Below are 21,234 nucleotides of genomic sequence, written 5' to 3'. Positions count from 1 at the left end.
TTCTGTACCCTGGAGCAGTGGTTCTGAACGTGCGGTCCTTGGCTCACATGGCACCAGCATCCTCTGAGCACATGTTACAAATGCAATTTCTCAGGCCTCACCCCACATCTACCAAATAAAACTCCAGTGGTGGGACCCAGCAGTTGGTGTTTTAACCAACCATCTGGGTGATCTGGTGCTGCTAAAAGATCTGGTGACCTGGTGCTCTCAAAAAGAGATCCACAGAATTGTTCTTATTACAAAAGCTGCAATCAACACACATGTCATAGGATGGATAAACTAAGGACAGAATGTTTGACAGCTCAAAAAAGGGAATGCACCAAACTTGTGCTCATTAGCAGGGAAAAATCTCCAAAACATAATGTCGAGCTTAATAAGCAAGTCACAGATGAATACACATATTATGATTCTATTTACATGAAGTAGAAAACTAACAATATATCATTTAGGCGTATAGATAATAAAACTATAACAAAAAGCAAGAGAATTAACCCCAAATTCAGGATAATAGTTACTTTGGTAGGAGAGGTAGCGGGCGGCAGGGGAATGTATGTGCTTGAGGAAGGGCTAAACGGGGAGCTTCTGAGATACTCCTGGTAATGTTCTCTTCCTTTAGCTAGATGGCAGGAACATGATTATGCATGCTATTTTGAAACTATATACATGTTGTAGTTAAGTATTTGTACGTAAAGTATGAGAGGCAGTATAGCCTAGTGCTTACTAGCAGGGAATCTAGTCGGACTGCCTGAGTTCAAATCCAGGTTCTGCCCCTTCTACACTTTAGAAGTGTGCCTGGAGAAGTTTCTGGACTTCTCCGTGCCTCAGATTCCTCAACTGTAAAATGGGGGTTCCGATAGTACTGACCTCATAGAGCAGTGATGTTTGTTGTTGTTTGTTGAATTTATTCTGTTTGATGCCGTGTTTCTATGTTTCATGTATTTCACAACAAAAAATACCCCTTGAGGAAAAAAGTGAAGCTCGACTGTCTCCCTCTTAGACTTGTTTGGTATCCATTTGTTTGGATTCTTTTATTTGAGCTTAAATGCGTTTTTCTCCTGTTGAGCTTTTATCTTTAATCTGTGTTTTATAACCTGCTTGTTAGCAATATTCTCGTTGATTTTCTCTACTGTGATTGTTTTTATAAAGCTTTGCAAAGCCGGCTGACAGGTATGAGTGCAAAGGCACTGAACACTTTTCTTTTTAATCTCTCCAGGCTGGCTTGGTTTTGCTTACCAGCCCACCTCTCTCCATGGCAACAAATCTGCCCTCCAGGGAGCAGTAACCCATGGACAGTGTTGTCGCTGGGCAGGTGCACACCAGGTCAGAGCAGGCTCCTGGGTTCAGAAGAACTGCCTCCAGAAGCAGGGCTTATAGGGATTTCCGTGGAACAAACAGGGCAGGAAGGAAAAAGATTTTTTTTTTGTCTGCCTTTTGGGGAAGATGGCAAACCAAAGCCAAAGAAAGAATCCTGTATCAGATAGATGGATGTGTCAAAGGGAAAGTTGTAAGATGAGCACAGTTTTATTAGTAAGAGAGAGAATATCAGGCTGGAGACCATGGGCAAAGGTTTCATCTCTGCCAGATAACTCCAATTCAGATTCATTCGTTTGGGAAATATTATTAGGGAACCTGTTTAGACCTGGCCCCTGCCCTCTGGGAGGTTAGAGTCTAGAGGGGGTTATGGAAACATAAGGAAGTTACAACATAAGTGATGAAAGAGAGGAGCCTAACCGGGAGCAAGGGATACCCAAGAAAGCCTTCCACAGGAAGGGATATCTAAATTTAAACCCAAAGAACAGATGAGTGTGAGCCGGGCAATGTAGGGCAAGGTGCAGCTGGGGAGGGAGATCATGGCATGGTCAAGGAAGCAGACAGTCAGGAGGGCTGACCGGGCTCAGTCTGTGCTGTCCACAGATGAGGTGTGACAGGGAAAGGGGCCAGGTTATGGCCAACCTTACGAACTCACAAGATTAATGAATGTGCAAATTAGTTGTAGGAAAGGGAGTCTGTAATAATGACGGGAATTTGTGTAATTCGTTCATCCTAGTCCATAATCAGCAAACATTCTGTGCCATCTGATGGTGAAAACCTGAGATGTGGGTTGTTGCTCTACCCCTGTGTGCTCCTTTGTAATTTAAACAATACCGGGAAATCAGAAAAACTGAATTTATTTCACACTCATGGCTTCGAAGCTGTGTAAAATTTTCTTTACCGTGTGTGACATATTTGTACACATCTGTGTGTAATTTGGGAGGTGGGCACCGTGCTCATGCCCTGTGAGTTTTTCCCTTGTGCGGCCCATGGACAGCTCAGTCCCAAAAGCCATGACAGGGGTTCACTTTGATTGGAAGCTGTTCTGATCTTCCTGTGCAATACAAACATGAGTGAAAGCCATCCTAATAAGTTTTAGCCTAAATTATAATTTCTGTGAGGAGGAAAGACTCACTTTATAATTCTGGAGGCTCTGTGGGCTGTTCCTTGGCCAAGATTCCTTTCTCTCCAAATGCACCCCAAGACCGAAGTTTTGTCTATGTGGTCGTGGGGGAGAAAGGAGGAGGGTTCAAACCTGAGGCACTGACCAGATGAGGTCAGCCTACTGTTTGATAGAAAATGAGAGAGGAAAGGTGTACCCCCAGGGCAGGCGGCCTGAGAGGGAGGGAAGGCAACATAACAAGTGAGAAGAACCACAAAATGTTTCTTCATTTGAGGTTTTGAATGGGGCTGCTTTACTCTGGGTTCTGCTGAGTTAACACAGTTTTGTCTAGAATGTAGCACAACAGAAAGAGGCAGACCATTAGCCCTGTGACAGGCAGGACTTTGGGGGGTTGCCTTTGGATGACTTTGCTTTTAATGTTACGTGTAGGTTGTTTCCTTTGTCTTTTTCTTTTCTTCTTCGTGACTACCAGCATTGTCTTCCTGTGATGATATCCTTCCCAACAAGGAACTTAAAATAGCATCTCCCCCTCCACAGTTCAGAGTGAGGGAAGCTTAAAGATTAGGTTTGTGGGGGCGCCTGGGTGGCGCAGTCGGTAAAGCGTCCGACTTCAGCCAGGTCACGATCTCGCAGTCTGTGAGTTTGAGCCCCGCGTCAGGCTCTGGGCTGATGGCTCGGAGCCTGGAGCCTGTTTCAGATTCTGTGTCTCCCTCTCTCTCTGCCCCTCCCCCGTTCATGCTCTATCTCTCTCTGTCCCAAAAATAAATTAAAAACGTTGAAAAGAAAAAAATTTAAAAAAAGATTAGGTTTGTGAATTTCTGACCCTCACACCATCCTCTCAGGCAGAGATGGAGTCAAAATAAGCTGTCTGATCTTCTTGACTCTATCTTATGAAGTCCTTTTGCTGTTTTGAACTGTTTCCACAAAGCAACCAGAAAATTAAAAGGAGGCGTTATGGACAAGTCAGAAGAAGTGTGGTGGGACTCCTTCCTCCCTCAGTCCCTTCTTTCCTTCCCATCTTCCTTCCCTTTTTCTTTTCTTTTGATGGGAGTATTCCCTGAAGTATAGCAGGGCTGGCAGGTATGGGAGTCTTCGTGGGGTTATGAATTGGATCGTGTATAGGAAATCTACCAAGCTAGCACTTGAGTCGGATGGTTGGAAGTCACGAAGGTTGGGCTGCACAACCTGTAGTTCTCTGTAATACCAGTGAGATTCTCTTTTGAGGCCTACACACCCTGCACAATTTGGAGCGGGTGCTCAAAGAAAGGCCTGGAAGGGCTTTTCTGAGGCAAAATATCTAGGATTGATTTATCCCCTCTGTCAGGCTGAAGGCTTAGCGGTAGATCTCTTGTGAGGAATATTCAAAATGGAGGCATGTGTGTAAACATTCAAAGAGGATGCTTGATATTTCGTCAGAAAGTAAGAAATTGTCAGTATTACTAAGGGGTAAGGGCATGGGTAAGGCCAAGGGGAAATAGAGCCAAAGAACAGTTAACCAAACATGAAAGCATAGTATGTAGCCATATTCCAAATGCCAAAGCATAACTTTGCAAGGCTCTGCCAGTCCTCGATTGCCCAAAACCTGTCTGTGGAAATCTCATCTTTGTAACTTGGACCTAATGATCCTTAGTCTTCCTGCCATGACACTCAAGGCGCTTATTATGGGGTATTAAATCTGTAAGTACCCATATAATGTAAATTCCACAGAGCATTTCCCTAATAAGAGAAGCCGTCTTGATGGTTCTCCTTCAGATGTCACTCTTCAGGTCCACGCTCTCCAAGACTCAGATCTGTGTGCCTTGATGAGGAAGAGATTAATCAGTGGGAAGTTAGTAGCAAGACACCCACCAACACTGACAGCTGTATACTGATGCAGCTCTTAAGTGCCAGTTTGTATTTCCTCGATAATACGAAATTTATTTTGGCAAAAGACTAAAGTTCTTTTTGTGAAATCTTTCCGTGAATTAGCTGAACTAATTTCTACCAGCACCACATGGTTTTGAAAAACTATGCCTCAGATGCAAAAAGGAAGGGTTCCCTCACCACCACCCTCCCCCCTCCCCAGTATCAATTACATGTCTTAGGAACAAATTTGTGAGTGCCTGATCTGCTGTTTGAAGACTAGATAAAATCTGCATTTTTGTTTCTTTTGCAATGTTGAGTGTATTTAGACCCATGAGAACTTGGAAGCCAGCCTGCGAGCCTGCCTCTAAACAGCACACGGCCAGGCCCATCTTGCCTCCCTCACTGCTGTTTATGTGGCTGCTGGAGCAGAGCTGTGTGGCCACTTAGTTGGAACGTCAGGGCATTTTAAAGGGCTTGCCAGGGAAGACTGAAAAGGAAATGGTCTACTGCTCCCTCTCACATTGAAATTTTGCTGTTTGGGAAACAAACTAAAACAAACATGCACCACCTAAGGAACCAGGGAGGAGATGTCAGGGGCACAAGGGTGGAGAAGGCCTGACAAATGTTCTCACCCTCTCCCATGGAGGTGGGCAGCTCTCCCCAGACTGTGGCCTTGCACCTGCTGCCACATAAACCCCTAATGTACACAGTGGCCGTGTCACGGACAGTAGCCATCATTATTCCAGTGTGTCAGGGTGTTCCACCTGACTGGGATCCCCATGCCCTGGGCAGGGGACAGAAGCTGTGACGAGTGGTTTCAGTGACTTCAGAGCTGGACAAGGGACACATGTGGGTCAGCTCCCAGCAGTGAGCCTAAGTCATGCCTCCTCCCGGGATGAATTGCCTGGTTCCAAGTACAATAAGGAGCCCTCTCCAAGCCACCCCTCACCCCCCCACCCACCCAGTCACCATAGATCCCTGCCAATGTTCCAAAGCTTAGGAGAGCTTTTCTACCTCTTAAATTTCAGAGGCCTGCTCAGAATGCAAAAAAGGTTCCTCCTCCTGTTCCCATCACACTCTATTACTGCTGGGCATCAGCAGATGGACGCTGCCTTTTATATGCAAATATTTGGAACCCATTAATCCCCCAGTTCCTGCCACGAAAGCCCAAGATCTGTACCATCTAAATGGCAAATAGTTCCCACCCAACTAGAACTATTAAAGCCTTTAAGGCACGGTTATAGCCTGGGGCCTGAAATGGACAGTATTTTTGACACCAGTGCTGATTCAAATGTGGTCTCTGTGAGAAACAGACTCTGTAAGAAAGAGGTGGATGACTGAAGGCAAATCTCTCGGGGAAGAGAAAGGCATTTTATGTTTAATGGGGAGAATGGTAGCTAACGTTTACTGATCTCTGACCCAAGTGACCCAAGACTGTGCTGAATGCTTTGTGGAAGGATCTCATTCATTCCTTGGAGGACCCTTTGAGGTTTGCACTATCATCATCCAGATTTATAAGTAAGAAAAGAGGGGCTCCAAGAGGCTAAGGAATTTTTCCAGAGTGCCCATCTGGGCGGAGGGCGGCGGGGAACCAGGATTGGACCCTAGGCAACCTGCGTCCACACCCTGAGCCCTTTGTGCGCCCTGCTGGAGAGGTGAAAGAACTAAGAAGTGCCACCGACGTGGCTGGGACAACAGAGACAATTGAGGATTTATCGGCCTCCTTCCACCCTGTTAGTGAACAGAGCTCCTGGCCTTCCCATAGTTGTTCAGCCCTCTTCCCTTTGTTTTTTTTTTCCCTCCCCTGCTGTCCTTTCTCTGCTCCCTCCCCCTCAGAGCCTGAGGAAGCCTCTGAGCCAAGCCCTGTGCTGCCTGCCAAGTCAGCTCCCTCCCTATAGCCATTTCTTTGAGCAGAGCTTTGCTGATCAATATTGAAAGCTTCAGCTAGAGAAGAAAAATGTTCTCAAAATACAAAACTTGTCTCCCAGGGAGATTCTTTCTTACAGGAGAGTGAAACCTTCAAACTGCTCCAGCAGTTCTCTCCTGCAGTCTGACCGAGCATTCTGAAGAAAGGCGATCGAGAATGGCCCTTCCTCTGCTCCACGTCAGTTTCTAGATCACCAGGCTCCTCAAGCCTGCCTCACAGCCCCGGCCCGGGTGTACTGGAATCCACTTCCCTGTCACTGTCTTCAGCTGCACCATATATATTCTTTGTTGCTTTCCTGAGTACTTTGTACTTCAATTTCATGTGTTGACTCCGTCTATGGCACGCGTATGCCCCTGTGGTCAGCCTCAGTACCAACATCTGTAGAGCTGTCCTGTTTTATTGTCTCATGTAGCCGTTTCTTTCTGAGTTCCCAACCAGGCAGCCCTTGTCAGGTTTCCCTTGGAGGCAAACCAAATGGGAGCGAGGAGACCCAGTTTTTTACCATCAGAGAAAGTTGTTTTTTCTCCTACCGGTTTTGATAAAAACGCAACCTTACAAATGGTTTCATGCCCAAGGCAAGTTGGCTCTTAAATGTGGATGTCAGTATACTCTGAAATGGCCACCAGCCTGGGTGAATACTGGAGTTGGGGCAAACAACCTCCTTCCAAGAGCTGGTTTCTGGGGTTGTGTTGAGGTGATCATTTATGAGGAAAGCGTTCTGCAGGTCACCTCATTTTACCTGAATGTTTCTCACTCCATTTCAGTACTGGGTCTCCTGTAGCCTGAAGGAAATGTCAGGAAATTGGTCCTGGAGTTCAGCTGTACCATTAAGTCCCTGAATACAGCATCTAATCGGTCCCCTTCAGTTGTGCACACGGACTGCTCTTTCACAGAGAGGGATACCACACTCACCAGAGAAGTCTGGCAAAGAGAAGTCATGTGGAGGAATCTGAGCTCCTGGCAGCAGTGTTGGAAGAAGTGATCCTAGGCATTCTCCCTAAGCCTCCCACTCAGGTTGGGGCCGTCCTTCCTTGAAACACACGGATGCGTGGGTGATGGCAAGAACCCAATGAAACTGAAGCTCTGTGAGGGTTACAGTTGGGTAGGCTCACCACACAGGAAAAGTGTGAAGTTCAACCTCACACCACTCCTGTGATATGGGAATCCTAAAACCAAGAAATTATATGTTCTACAGCTAGAAAAACCCAGAGTGTCTCCCAGTAAAGGCAAATCCAAAGCTCTCTCTGTAACTGAGGGCACAAACAACCCTTACTGAAGAGAAACTTCTGTCTTACCTTCAAATCCACTATGAGAAAGGATAACTACATACAATGGAGCCTTCCCTTTAACTCACCAAGAAAACCCAACAGAACAGGTTGAAACTTTAAACATGTACACATAGAACCACAAGGTAAGAAAAGGTAGATGTGGAAAACAACCAGATGAACATTCACAATGGTGAAAGTATGTCACTGAAATAAAGTTACTATAGTTGGCCCTTGAATAACATAGGTTTGAACTTCATGAGTCCACTTATTCATGGATTTTTTTTTGACAGAATACTGTAAATATGTTTCCTCTTCCTTATGATTTTTTTTTTTAATTTTTTTTTCAACGTTTATTTATTTTTGGGACAGAGAGAGACAGAGCATGAACGGGGGAGGGGCAGAGAGAGAGGGAGACACAGAATCGGAAACAGGCTCCAGGCTCTGAGCCATCAGCCCAGAGCCCGACGCGGGGCTCGAACTCCCGGACCGTGAGATCGTGACCTGGCTGAAGTCGGATGCTTAACCGACTGCGCAACCCAGGCGCCCCGTCCTTATGATTTTTAAAAAACATTTTCTCTAGCTTTATTGTAAGTATACAGTAATAAGTATAACATACAAAATACATGTTAACTGTTTATGTTACCAGTAAAGGTTCCAGGGAACAATAGGCTATTAATAGTTAAGTTTTGGGAGGGTCAAGAGTTCTACTTGGCTTTTTGACTGTGCAGGGGTCGGTGCCCCTAACCTCTGTGTTGTTGAAGGGTTAACTGTACTGAATGGATTGAAGAGTAAACTGCTTAAAGCAGGAATTAGTGAATTTAAAGAAATCACAGAGAGAGAAAAAAGAACGGGAAAAAGTGGAAATCTGGAAGGTAAAATGAAAAGGTCTAATGGTAGAAAATATAAAAAATAGAGGGCAAGCAATATTCAAAAAGCTCACAGTTGAGAATTTTCCAAAATCAAAGAAATATCTTCTCATTTGAAAGAGTAAAACAAATTTCCAACCATGATAGAGAAAAAGGAATCCTCACTGTTCTTAGTGTAACTTCATAGCATCCTAACAAAACAACAGTAAAAACTTAAAAGCTACCGAGAAGACTGTTACTTGCAAAGAAATGATACAAGACAGACTTCTCAAAAAGAGAAGCCAGAATAAATGAAATATTATCTCTAAACTGCTGAGGGGAAATAATGGTCAATCTAGAAATCTATACCCAATAAAGCTATCATGCAAGATTAAAAGCAAAAATAAAGATTTTTGTGGTCCAAAGACTGGGTGACTGTATCCCTTACAGACCACTGTTTACTAACAATGGACTTCAACAGAAAAAAATCAAACTCGGAAGGAATGGATTTCAAAGAGCACAGAAGTTAGTATTTTGGTTTATTTATATAACTGTAGACTATAAATGATAAAAATGACTAATAGAGGCTTAAAAATAAGACAGAATTCAACTACCAGGCAGTAACATGTTAGATGAAAGAAGGCATTCTAAGATCACTTTATTTTCTGGAGGAGGACATAAATACAGATTAACCTACATATTAAAAACTTAAGCATAACTACTAAAATGATAGAAATAAACTATCACTTCTAAACCATTGAGGCATGGAAAAGGTGTTAAAGCAATCAACCTGACAGCTAGGATGAAGAAAAACATAATAAACAGAAAATACATAGGAAGTGTTATATATATTAATACATATATATTAGCGATGGCAGAGATAAGCTCTGATGTATCAGTTTTTACAATAAGCAAATTTAGCTTGCGTTGTAATAACTGAGATTAGATTTTATTTTAATTAGCCACATGTCACTAGTGAAATACACTTTAAAATTCAAAGTTGCGAAATCCTACTCTGCTTTGTAGATGCTATCATTGAAAAGTATCAGGGTGAGGAGGTGGCATTGAAAATGACTATGATTTCTTGCCTAAGAGATTCGGAATCACGTTAGCTAAGGATGACAGATGGGGAAGTCCCACCTTGAAAGTGAAAAGAAGTTAACATTTATTGACTACTTCTTAAGTCTTAACTGGGGTCTACCGAGGAACTTAAGGAGCATCAGAGAGACGGATTTGTGCTGTGTGTCATAGAAGCCCAGACACAGGAGTACTTGGAGCGTGTAGTAGGTGTGGAAGGCCACCCCCTGCTCTCCCCAAAAAAAGAGACTTTAGGAAGACAGGAGATATCACAGGTAAAAAAGATGGTCAGCGGTGTCTGTGCTGGAGAAAGGTTGAGCTGAATGAGTACTGGGAAGAAGCTTTAGGTCCAGTTTAGTATGGTAGTGGGCCTACTGGTAAGAGATTAAGGAGGAAAAAAGAGAAGACATTGAAGAAGCAGAAATGGATTTCTCTCTCAAGAAGGTCAGCACCTAAAGGAAGACGGAATGGATGGTAAAGAGAAATTCAGGCTCAAGGGAAGTTATCTTGGAATAGGCAATCACCATTTTTAAGAATAAAACCTTAATTATCTAGAGTCCTTGGGGAAATGAGTTTCCTGGGTAACCAGCTTTTCTGGGTGACCTGATGCTGCTTTTTAAGATGCCATTGCTAATTTTGATCATTTTTTAAATACCCAGAGTCACCAGCAATAGCAATATCAGGGTGGTCTCTGGCCTTTAAGGGTGATACTCCTTTGTGACTTCATTTAACCTTGTTTTGAGCTCTCTCCATCGTTGCCCCATGGCAGCAGGAGCTGCCAAGGCCTCCAGGAGGATTTCCCTCTAGACTAACCACAGAGTGCCATCAAGAGTTCTTTTATCTATTATTTGAGATCTTTGAGCATCTTTCTTTTCCTATCAGCCACCTTTTATCATAACTTGCCATAATTTTCTGTGTCTGGCATGCTCTTGAGCTAGTGTGTTCAGTTCTGACCGATGCATCTACTCTGTATTGACTCAACCAGGCTTCTTGAAAGACTAACGTTTGGCCTCTGGTCAGCCAGCAGGATAGTAAACATCACTCTGATCTTTTTGGTAGCCTTTCCCCACGTGGTCGTGTCTCAGATACACAATTTAATATACAACCAAGAGTAACCTGGGGTGAACATCTGAGAGGTTCTTCTGAATATAGCATAAGCTCTGGTATGTGGATTGGGGGTATTTATTTGGCTCTTTAGCCAAAGGCCTCTCTGGACTCCTTTGAACTTTCAGAGAGGGCTGACTGGCCACATCTTCCCTCAAGAGCAACCTAAGAGATTTCTGTCTTGGGGCGCCTAGGTGGTTCAGTCAGTTAAGTGTCTGACTTCGCCTCAGGTCATGATCTCACGGTTCATGAGTTCAAGCCCTGCATCAGGCTCCATGCTGACCGTGTGGAGCCTGCTTGGGATTCTTTCTCTCTCACCGCCCCCCACCCCTGTCTTTGCCCCTCCCCCACTTATGCTTGCTTGCTCTAAATAAACTACAAAAAATATTTTTTTAAAAAAGGGGATCCCTGCCTCAAAGCTGATATTTTTCTCAATACAGATAGAAAAAGGTATCTATCTTATCACCTATCACCACCTATCACCCATCCTCCAGGAGGAAAGGCATTTTGTATTAACTAAAACAGCCTCTCCTCTGTCAGCTGTATGGTATTCTAGACCTCTCTCCGCTACCTGGGCTGCAAACACACTTGAGTCTCAAAGACTTTATGACCGGGGCACCTGGGTGGCTCAGTCCGTTGGGCGTCCGACTTCTGCTCAGGTCATGATCTCGCAGTCCATGAGTTTAAGCCCTGTGTCGGGCTCTGTGCTGACAGCTCAGAGTCTGGAGCCTGTTTGGAATTCTGTGTCTCCCTCTCTCTCTGACCCTCCCCATTCATGCTCTGTCTCTCTCTGTCTCAAAAATAAATAAACGTTAAAAAAATTTAAAAAAAAAAGACTTTATGACCTAGAATCTTAATCCTGAGATATTCGCTACAGACCTTAGTCTTAAAAATTGTAATGATGGGTGAGATGGCGGTCTCTTTTAATATGAGACTCAGTAAATCCATAAGGGGTCTTAACAGAAGAAACAAAAGAGCCTTCTGGTGTTCTGAATTCCGTAAAATCACAGTCCTGAGGGCAAGGCAGAGACATTCCAAAGTAGGGAAAAGCCACTAGTAATACCAGGGTGGTCTGTTGTTAAAGGTCCACAGGCTGGTTTCCAAGAAGTCGTCCTTATAGGGTGACATTTATTATCTTGGTGATTTATCAGAGTCTGGCTTTTAGCTTTTCAGGTTCAGAACCTGGTTTAATCAACACACAAAGAACAGATTCATTGTCAGAGCTGGGCTCACCCTAACCACGCTCACAAGATTGATCTGGAAACCGAAATTCCAGTTGACATTTATATGGAGAAATATAACTGACTGATCTTCTCAAAGTACAATGACTAGCTCATTCTTTTCCTGTAGGCAGGCCTACACAAGGAGCCAGATCATAATCGGGCTATTTGGTGAACGTGAAATCAGAGTTAACGGTGAATCATGTTTAATGGCACAGGCTAAGAGAATAATTCATCCACACTAAATATGGTCCTACCAGCGGAACTGAATCTCTTTGAAGTCTGTCAGCTAAGACTCCCTCTGCTCTGATCACTATTTAGATAGACACCTGCCAATGTTATGCCTTGTTTTTTTAATGCCTCAAGGCCAACCCAGGCCCACACCCACCAAAATCCCCTCCCACACTGGTCTTTAGATGTTAATACTTTCCATTGACTAATAGCATAGTCATTCTTTTTCCGTAAGTTTAAATCTCCCTGAACAGTCTTATTTTCAAATTCTAGGGGGATCCCTTGCCACACCTACACTGATCCACACCAAGGTTTATCAGTCATTTCCCAAAAACACCTTCACATTTTTATTATATTCCTGTGCCACGTGTACTACTCATGTTTTTATTTAACTCACTTTTTAAAAACCATTTCATTTGAAAAGATTGACCCCTACCAAAAATAGAAAAGGACTATCCTTTGTCCTATAAAGAATGTGGTGCAAAAAATAAACACTGAAAACAAAGCTCATATGTTTCCCATGTAATTTTTTCAACTAGCCATAGTTTGCCATGCAAAGCTGTGAGCCTGAGCAGATCCATGTTAAAAGATCAACTCACACCAAACTGAGAGACTCTCTCCTTCACATAATCAAACACCTCAAAAGAGGATTCCACAGCAGAACCAATTTAGGGGATTATTTAATGTATGTGGTGCCTTGTCCATCTACCACCTAAAAGAATAACCTCACGTTAGGCATCACAATTTCGGGAAAAGATGGCCTGGACTTTTTGAGACTTTAGGGATATTTCAAAACTGTTTACACAGCTGTAGTGATGCCTCCTTCCCAGCCTCACTTGACTCCAGACTCTGTCTGATGCCACACTGATTGTCTCATTCCTGCTTCTCCCTGCACAGGTACACACTGGCAGCTCAGGACCTGGTGATGCGTGCCCGCGGTGTCCTGAAGGACAGAGGATGGCGGATATCTAATGACCGGCTGGGCTCAGGAGACGACATTTCTGTATATGTCATTCCTTTAATACATGGGAACAAACTTTCATGAAAATGGCCCAGAGGGTTGGGAGGACAACAGGGGAGAAAACTGGGACATGTCTTGGCAGGGCAGAACTGGGAAGTGCCCCAGCAGAGTTTCAGGTGATGCAACCTCTTCCCAGGCCAGGTGGGGGATTTGCTGCCGAAAGGCTACTGGCTGTACTTCTGGGGGACCCTTAGATTTCAGTTTCCTCTTTAGTAACAGGTCTGGATACTCAACAAGAGAAAACATAAAGGCTGCTACTGAGTACTGTGTTTCTTTTGGTTCCTTTAATAGGCCTCCTAGGTGGCCACTACCTAATTTTGGGCACACACATCATATTTATTTGGAGTAGCTGGGGCAGCCATTTTCAGGTGTAACTGGCAGGAGATTCTTCGGCCTATCAAGCTGCCAGCTTCTCTACGGGTTAAAAGTGCTGCATTGGAAAGTTGGGGATCATGTCTCAGAAAGTGTAAGCACCCATCTTCTAGTAAGCCTGAGATTTATTTCAGGGAATGCTATCTGTGTGTGTGTGTGTGTGTGTGTGTGTCCCTCTCTTCATTCTTTCATGGTTATGGTGGGGAGAAGCAGGGATTTTTTTCTGTTTGATATTCCTTGAATCTTAATTGTTTCCCTTCCATAAAACAGGCCTGGGACTTTCCAGCTCCTTGCTGAGGAATTTGTATGTCAAAGTGCAGCCCAGGCTGTCCCCGTATCCTGTAGCCCACACCACCCAGGCAGCCTTCTGGATCAGTGCCCTGGCTGACAGAGCACTGTCTTTGTTGTGTAACAGTTTGTTCCCGGGTTGCATTTTCTCACCAAATCAGTGTGTTCTCATGAAAATATGGGTGTTTTTTAAACCAACAGTTTCTCTGTTGTTTTCAAGGGTCCCCCTTTTGTGGCTAGAGATTTCTCTGAGAATCTAGGTTTTCATTTCTGGTCTTATCGGCCCTCCCCACCTGCTGTGCCCTGGGGACGCATGTAAAGCAGTGTTTAAGAGAGCAGTACAGGAAGCTCCGTGTATCATTCAGTTCACCATACCTCATGTGATGACCATTCCTCCATTTTGGATCCAGGTTCTGTGGACTGTGACTGTTCGCAGGGCCACCCCACAACAGTAAGTATCTGCATCCCGTCAAGGAGCGGCAGTCCTGCTTCCCCCTCGTCTTTGGGCAAGACCCACTCAGAATAGCCTTTTGATAAAAGCGAATTTGAATTGAGTTGACTGGTCATCCTCATGCTGTGCACCCCATTCCTTCTCCTTGGAATCACGTCCCAGCAACTGAGGACCCTAGTTCCCACAGATGCTCCACTTCTGAGTGTTCCTTACAACAGCTGAAGAAGCAGTGGACAGCAGATCTACCTGTTGCTTCCCTGCTGGGAGGAATCACAAAGTAGTGTTCTAGAAATCACTTCTCTCTCAGGCAGACGACTGCCCTGCACTGAGGGGCCCTGTAGAGCGACGTCCCATTACTGAGTCTTCTTCCCGCACACTTCCTGTGGTATCATCACCATCTTGACCGTTCTGTGTAATGAAAACATTCTTCCCACCCCACAAAGAAAAATGTCATTGACATGATTCCCTGAACTGCTGGAGAGCCACTTCGAGTTCTCATGTTTGTTGAATCCCTTCCCCAGAGGAGAGGACAGGAACCTTTCCTCCAGGATAGTTAATCACCTTCCTGGAGTTGTAGATATTTTATTAGGAAAGGCCTAGAGCCTCTCTACTCAGGAATGAACTCATTCCACCATGTGGAAAGGATGCCCTGTCTGGCAGGTGAGGTACTATGGGAATTCACGCATCAGCTGTTCGCCAAAATGTTGCCCAGGGAGAATCGGATTACTACCTTGTCAGGGGGTCCTCTTCATCTGACAGCCTCCCTCCTCCTCCAGTAGATCTTAGCTACCCCAGATGTCTCTGTGGGGACAAGTTTGTGGTAAACCATCTGCTTCTCTGGCAGAATGTGATGCTATGAGACAACATGCAGGTACCCTACAGCAGTGTCATCCGCTTTCTGTTCCTGCCCCGACTCAAAGTCTTGTACAAATTGGAAACAAGAAGGTTTTTTTTGTGGGACTCTGAATGGCCGACTTTAGGAAGCTGCCCTCACAGGCAGTCACCTCTTTCTCATGTTCCCGTTATCTTTCATCTGTTTTCTCTCCTGGGCTTCTATGTTGGTCCGACCTTGAGCTTTTCTCGTTTTATTCGAGCCACCAGAGTCTAACTTTGGGTGTAGATGTCATGACAGCCTTCTACTCAATTCACCAATTCATTTACTGCCAAGAAATGTCTCAGGAAAAATTCTAGAAACACTCCCCCCCGCCAACCCCGACTTTTCAATTTATCCTAAAGTCTTGAGCATGTAGTCCTGCTGGTTTTAGTTAGAATGGTATCCAGGAATTCTTTTCATAAGCCTCTTTGGTGGAAAGATCTTAGTAAAAGCTGAAGCCCTATTTCTGTTTGGGGGATGGGAGGAAAATTACAAACGAGGTGAATAAATCATATGTGGAAAAAGTGATTTTTTAATGCCCATAGCAGATCTGCCCAGCACTGATATTGCTCTGTGAATTGAGCTTACTCTGTTTGGCCTTATTTTTCACCCAGGCCCCATGCCATCCCATCCCACAGCAGTAACTAACTGTGTCTACATAACAGGGTTGGCCCTTGGAGCATTCCTGGAAAGGTCAAAAGGCAGCACGCTCAAAATTCTGAAGAACATATTTATAAGCGGTTCTGAAATCTTGTGTATCTGACTTATAGCCACATCTGCTTGTCCTAATAGTCTCAGAGGAAATCTTGTTTAATAAAAAGCTTTCGATTTCCTAGTCAGGCCTTTATGGTTGCCTTGGGGTGTGTGTGGCCACTTCCTCTAATGAAAGGCTCTTTGAGTTCTAAATCTCTTTGTTGGGCTGGACCCTGCTCTTTGGAATATTTGGGGACAGTCTTTTCCTGGAAGAGAACAAACTCACCCTCCATCCACACCCTGCAGCATTTTGCCAGGCAACAGCCAAACCTTTGTTCTCATGACACCTGCAGTCAGAGGTGGACTGTCTTCTGCGGTGGTTATGCTCACCTAACGGTGGTTCTCGGGTGGGAAGGGAGAGGTGAAAATCGGGCAAGGCCGAGTACTCGGCTGTGTACTAGGACAAAGCCACGAAAGTGGCCATTTCAGTTACTTCCCACAGTAAACAGCTTTAGGGAATTTGGGGTGTTTAATTTTTTAATTCTAGCAACTTCACCTCTTCAGGGCTGTGTGCTCACCCTTTTCTTACTCCTGAGTATCCATTTACTTCTTGGGAACAACTACAGTTGTAGGTAGATACTGGTGGGCGGAGATGACCGTCCCGGTACCTGAATTTGGCCTCGGATCTTGGCCATTAGGATAGGATTTTCAGTTTACCCAATGCAGTAGCATGGAAACACTTGGAAAAAGACTCCCACATCTTGAAAATTCTGGCTCCCCTCTTGACTGCACTTCCTTCCTCGTCTGCCAGTCATTTTTTTTTTTAACGAGGCCAAGAGTAGCCAGTGGTTTCTTTCCACCACAGTTTGAGGATCTAACATTTCCTTAAGTGACCCCACAGCCCCACGCTCTCGGAGGGAATATGTTAAGCTTTTATGAGAGTCTATTTTCAGTAAATTACTGCTTCGGGACACTTGGAGAAAGCAGTGAGAGTCATTGTCTATGCAAAGAACAACCAGGCTGACACTAAAATTTACCAGATGTAAGAAAAGAGTAAAACCGTATCTGGCCACAGGACAGAATTCTATGTTAGAAACTTGGGTTTTTGAGGGCTTTACCATTGTAGACAAACGCTGGGAGTCTGCATACCATAGCCTACCATGAACAGACGTCGGTTCTGTGGGCGATGTGGTGTCTGTGTGCACACTGCAATATTTCAAAGGACACTACCTGAGCAGACTGACTTGCCTCTTGTGTGAGCACTGAGGCAGCTCTTCGTGAGATCTGAGTGCCCGTCTGCAGACTACTGCTCTTTCTAATCCATGATGTTATATGTAAATAGCTTTAATTGTTCCTTAATTGTGTCTTAGATGAAGTTCTGTTCACGTAGCAACCAGGTAGACAGTGACCAAATGAGGCTGTAAAATGTGCTGTTGTTTCCTACTGTGATGTACTTGAAGGACAGCCCTGTGTCCCCCAATCTTTCAATCTTTCATCGTATTTTATGTTTGGGGAATCCTCAGGTTATTCTCCATTTCTGTTTTGCCTCCATTTTCTTTGCTTCTTCTGGAGACCCAGGGAGGCCCACAGTGGAGATCATTTGTAAGAAATGTATCACGGTCTGGGTTTCCAAAAATGTCGTATGTACAGTGAATGAGAGGAATCTGCCTGAAAATGGTTTCAGAACCAAGTACCTTTATGCTTTGTGATTGTGAAACCTTGACTTTTGTAACCCAAAAAATGAACACTGTTTAGTAAAGGGGATCTATTTTGTGTGTTTTGAAACTTAGGTGCAATGTTCCCTGGACAAAGCTAAAGAAATGTATATGCTCAATGACATTTTAAAATAAAGTATTATATATATGTATATAGGATACCTTTAGAAAAAGTTTTGTGTTACTTCTTTTAACTCGCTATGAAGTTTCTTCGTATCAGGTGATGGAATGAGGAGTGTCATGGCCTCGTGTGAAGTTTCGAACTATGAACAGACTCCAAAGAAAATCAAAAGGGAATGGATGCCAACACCATAAACCTTCACAGGAATAGCAGTAAAGGCTATGTATTTCAACAATGCATCTAGAAGAAGCACCTTGGATATTATTCCCAAGAATTGCTCCCAAGAGGTATTCTTTTTTCTTCTTTTTTATTGAGGTATAATTGATATACAATATTACAGTAGCTTCCAGTATCATATTGCAAAATGATCATCACAAAAAATCTGGTTAACATCTATCACATTCATATTAACATAACTTTTTTGTTCTTGTGATAAGAACTTTTCACTCAGAAATCGTCAAATATGAAGTGAAGTATTATTGACAGTCACCATGCTGTATATTACATCTCCATGACTTACTTATTTTATAACTGCAAGTTTGTATCTTTTGACCCTCATCACCCATTTCTCCCACTCCTCACCACCTGCCTCTCCCTACCACCAATCTGTTCTCTGTGCCTGTGATTTTTTTGGGGGTTTTTATTTATTTATTTTTTAGATTCTACATATAAGTGAGATCATATGGTATTTATCTTTCTCTTATTTCACTTATCATAATGTCCTTAAGGTACATCCATGTGGTCACCAATGGCAGTATTTCATTATTATGACTGAATAATGTTGTGTGTGTGTGTGTGTGTGTATTTTCCTTATCCATTCATTCATTCATTCATTGATGGAGACTTGGTTTTTCCATATCTTGGATATAGTAAATTATGTTGTGTTGCAGTCATCATGGGGGTGTGTATATCTTTTTGAGTTAGTGTTTTCATTTTCTTTGGATAAATACCCAGAAGTGGAATTGCTAGGTCATATGGTAGTTCTGTTTTTAATCTTGTGATGAACCTCCATACTGTTTTCCATAGTAGCTGTGACAATTTACAATCCCACCAACAGCACACAGGCTCTCCTTTTCACCACGTCTTTGCCACCACTTGTTATTTCTTGTCTTTTTTATAATAACCATTCTAATAAGTGTGAGGTGGTGTCTTACGGTTTTGATTCTTTTCATGTGTCTGTTGGCCATCTGTAGGTCTTCTCTGGAAAAATGCCTATTCTGATCGTCTGCCTCTTTTTTAATTGGGTTGCTTTGGGTTTTTTACTGAATTGTAGGAGTTCCTTATATATTTTGGATATTAAGCTCCTTTTAGATATTAACCTCTTATCAGAGAAATGATTTGCAAACATTTTCTCCTATTCAGTAGGATGGTTTTTCATTTTGTTGATGGTTTCCTTTGCTGTGCAGAGCTTTTCAGTTTGATATAATTACACTTGTTTATTTTTGTTGTGGATGCGTTACCCTTTGGTGTCAGATAAAATAAAACAAAACAAAAAACACTGCCAAGATCCATATCAAGAAGCTTACTGCCTATGTTTTCTTTTAGGAGTTTTATGGTTTCGGCTTACATTCAAGTCTTTAATCCACTTTGAGTTCATTTTTGTGTACGGTGCAAATAGTGGTCCAGTTTTATTCTTTTGCATGTGGCTGTCCAGTTTTCCCAGCACCATTTTTTTGAAGAGATTGTCCTTTCCTTATTGTATATCCTTGGCTCCTTTGTCATAAGTTAATTGACTATATACGTTTGGGTTTGTTTTGGGGTTCTCTCTTCCATTCCATTAATCTATGTGTCTAACAGGATAGTGTTATGTAAATACTATCCTGTCTTGATTACTATAGCTTTGTAATATAGTTTGAAATCAGGGAGCATGATACCTCCATCTTTGTTCTTTCTCAACATTGTTTTGACTGTTTGGGGTCTTTTGTGGTTCCTTACAAATTTTAGGATTGTTTGTTCATTTCTGTGGAAAATGCCATTCGAATTTTGATAGAAATTGCAATGAATCTGTACAAAGCTTTAGGTAGTATGGACATTTTAATAACACTGATTCTTCCAATCATGAACACAGTACACCTTTCCATTTCTTTGGGTCATATTCAGTTTCTTTCATCAGTGTCTTTTAATTTTCAGTATACACTCTTTTACCTCCTTGGTTAAGTTTTTTGCTAGGAATCTTATTCTTTTTGACCTTGTTATAAACAGAATAGTTTTCTTAATTTCTTTTTTCTGAAAGTCTGTAATCAGTGTATAGAAATGCAAGAGATTTCTATATATTGCTTTTGTATCCTACAATTTTACTGAATTCATTTATGAGCTCTAGCAGTTTTGTGAGGGATTCTATGGGGTTTTTAATATATAATATGTCATCTGCAAATAGTGACAGTTTTACCTTTTCCTTTATGATTTGAATGCCTTTTATTTCTTTTTCTTGCCTTATTGCTCTGGCTAGGTCTTCCAATACTATGCTGAATAAAAGTTACAGGAGCACACATCACTTTCTTATTTATAATCTTAGAAGAAAAGATTTCAGCTTTTTACCATTCCGTATGATGTTATCTGTGGACTTGTCATATATTGTGTTATTTTATTTTATTGTGTTGACGTATATTCCCTCTATAACCACTTTGTTGAGCGTTTCTATCATAAATGGATGTTGAATTTTGCCAAATGCTTTTTCTGCATCTATTGAGATGATGATATGTTTATCCTTGATTTTGTTAATGTGGTGTATCACATTGTTTATGGAAATTAAACCATCCTTGTACCTCTGAAATAAATCCTACATGATTGGGGTGAATGATGCTTTTGATGTATTGTTGAATTTGATTTGCTAATATTTTTTAAAGAACTTTTGTATTCATGTTTATCAAGGATAAACAAGATTACTTGTTTATAATTTTCTTTTCTTGTGGTATCCTTGTCTGGTTTTGGTATTAGGTAATGCTGGCCTCATATGATTAGTTTGGAAGTATTATGTCCTCTTTTGTAGAATTTGAGAAGGATTGGTATTCTTCTTTGGATCTTAGGCAAAATTTACCTGTGAAGCCATTTGGTCCTAAACTGTTGTTTGTTGGGAGGTTTTCCTTACTAGTAATCAGTATGTTCATATTTCCTATTTCTTTATGATTCAGTCTTGAAAGGTTGTATGTTTCTAGGAACTTATCCATTTCTTCTAGGTTGTCCAATTTGTTGGTATATAATTGTAGCAGTCTCTTATGACCCTTTGTATTTCTGTAATATCAGTTGTGATGTCTCCTCTCTTGTTTCCAATTTTATTTATGAGTCTTGGCTATTTTTTCTTGGTGAGTCTGGCTACAGGTTTGTCAATTTTGTTTATCTTTTCAAAGAACCAGTTCTTGGTTTCATTGATCTCTTCTATTTTCTTTTTGTCCCTATTTCATTCTTTTCTGCTTTGACCTTTGTTATTTCCTTCCTTCTACTAACTTTGAACATTGTTCATTTTCTAATTCCTTGAGATGTGTAATTACATTGAGACTTTTCTTGTTTCTTGAGGGTAGGCATTTATCACTATGAACCTCCCTGTTGAACTGCTTTTGCTGCATCCTGTAGGTTTTGGTATGTTGTATTTCCATTTTCTTTTGTCTCAAGGTATTTTTTGATTTCCTCTTTGATTTTTTCATTGACCCATCGATTGTTCAATAGCATGTTGGTTAGTCTCTACATATTTGTGAATTTTCTTGCTTCTAACTAATTTCTAGTTTCATACGATTGTAGTCAGAAAATATGG

General features: G+C 42.4%; 1 protein-coding gene across 2 annotated transcripts in view; it reads left to right on the top strand.

Moving 5' to 3' along the window:
• Positions 1-17,524, top strand: part of PPM1H (protein phosphatase, Mg2+/Mn2+ dependent 1H) — a 261,881-nt gene extending 244,357 nt beyond the window's left edge. For both annotated transcript variants that reach the window (XM_043564781.1, XM_043564780.1), the window contains one exon: positions 12,849-17,524. In XM_043564781.1, the coding sequence (XP_043420716.1) occupies positions 12,849-12,923 (75 nt within the window). In that variant the 3' untranslated portion in view covers positions 12,924-17,524. The remainder of the gene's footprint in view (positions 1-12,848) is intronic.
• The last annotated feature ends 3,710 nt before the right edge of the window (positions 17,525-21,234 follow it).

Source organism: Prionailurus bengalensis, chromosome B4, assembly GCF_016509475.1.
Source record: "Prionailurus bengalensis isolate Pbe53 chromosome B4, Fcat_Pben_1.1_paternal_pri, whole genome shotgun sequence".
NCBI lineage: Eukaryota > Metazoa > Chordata > Mammalia > Carnivora > Felidae > Prionailurus > Prionailurus bengalensis.
The sequence above is the reverse complement of the archived record's forward strand: the minus strand, read 5'-3'. Positions and strand labels throughout refer to the sequence as shown.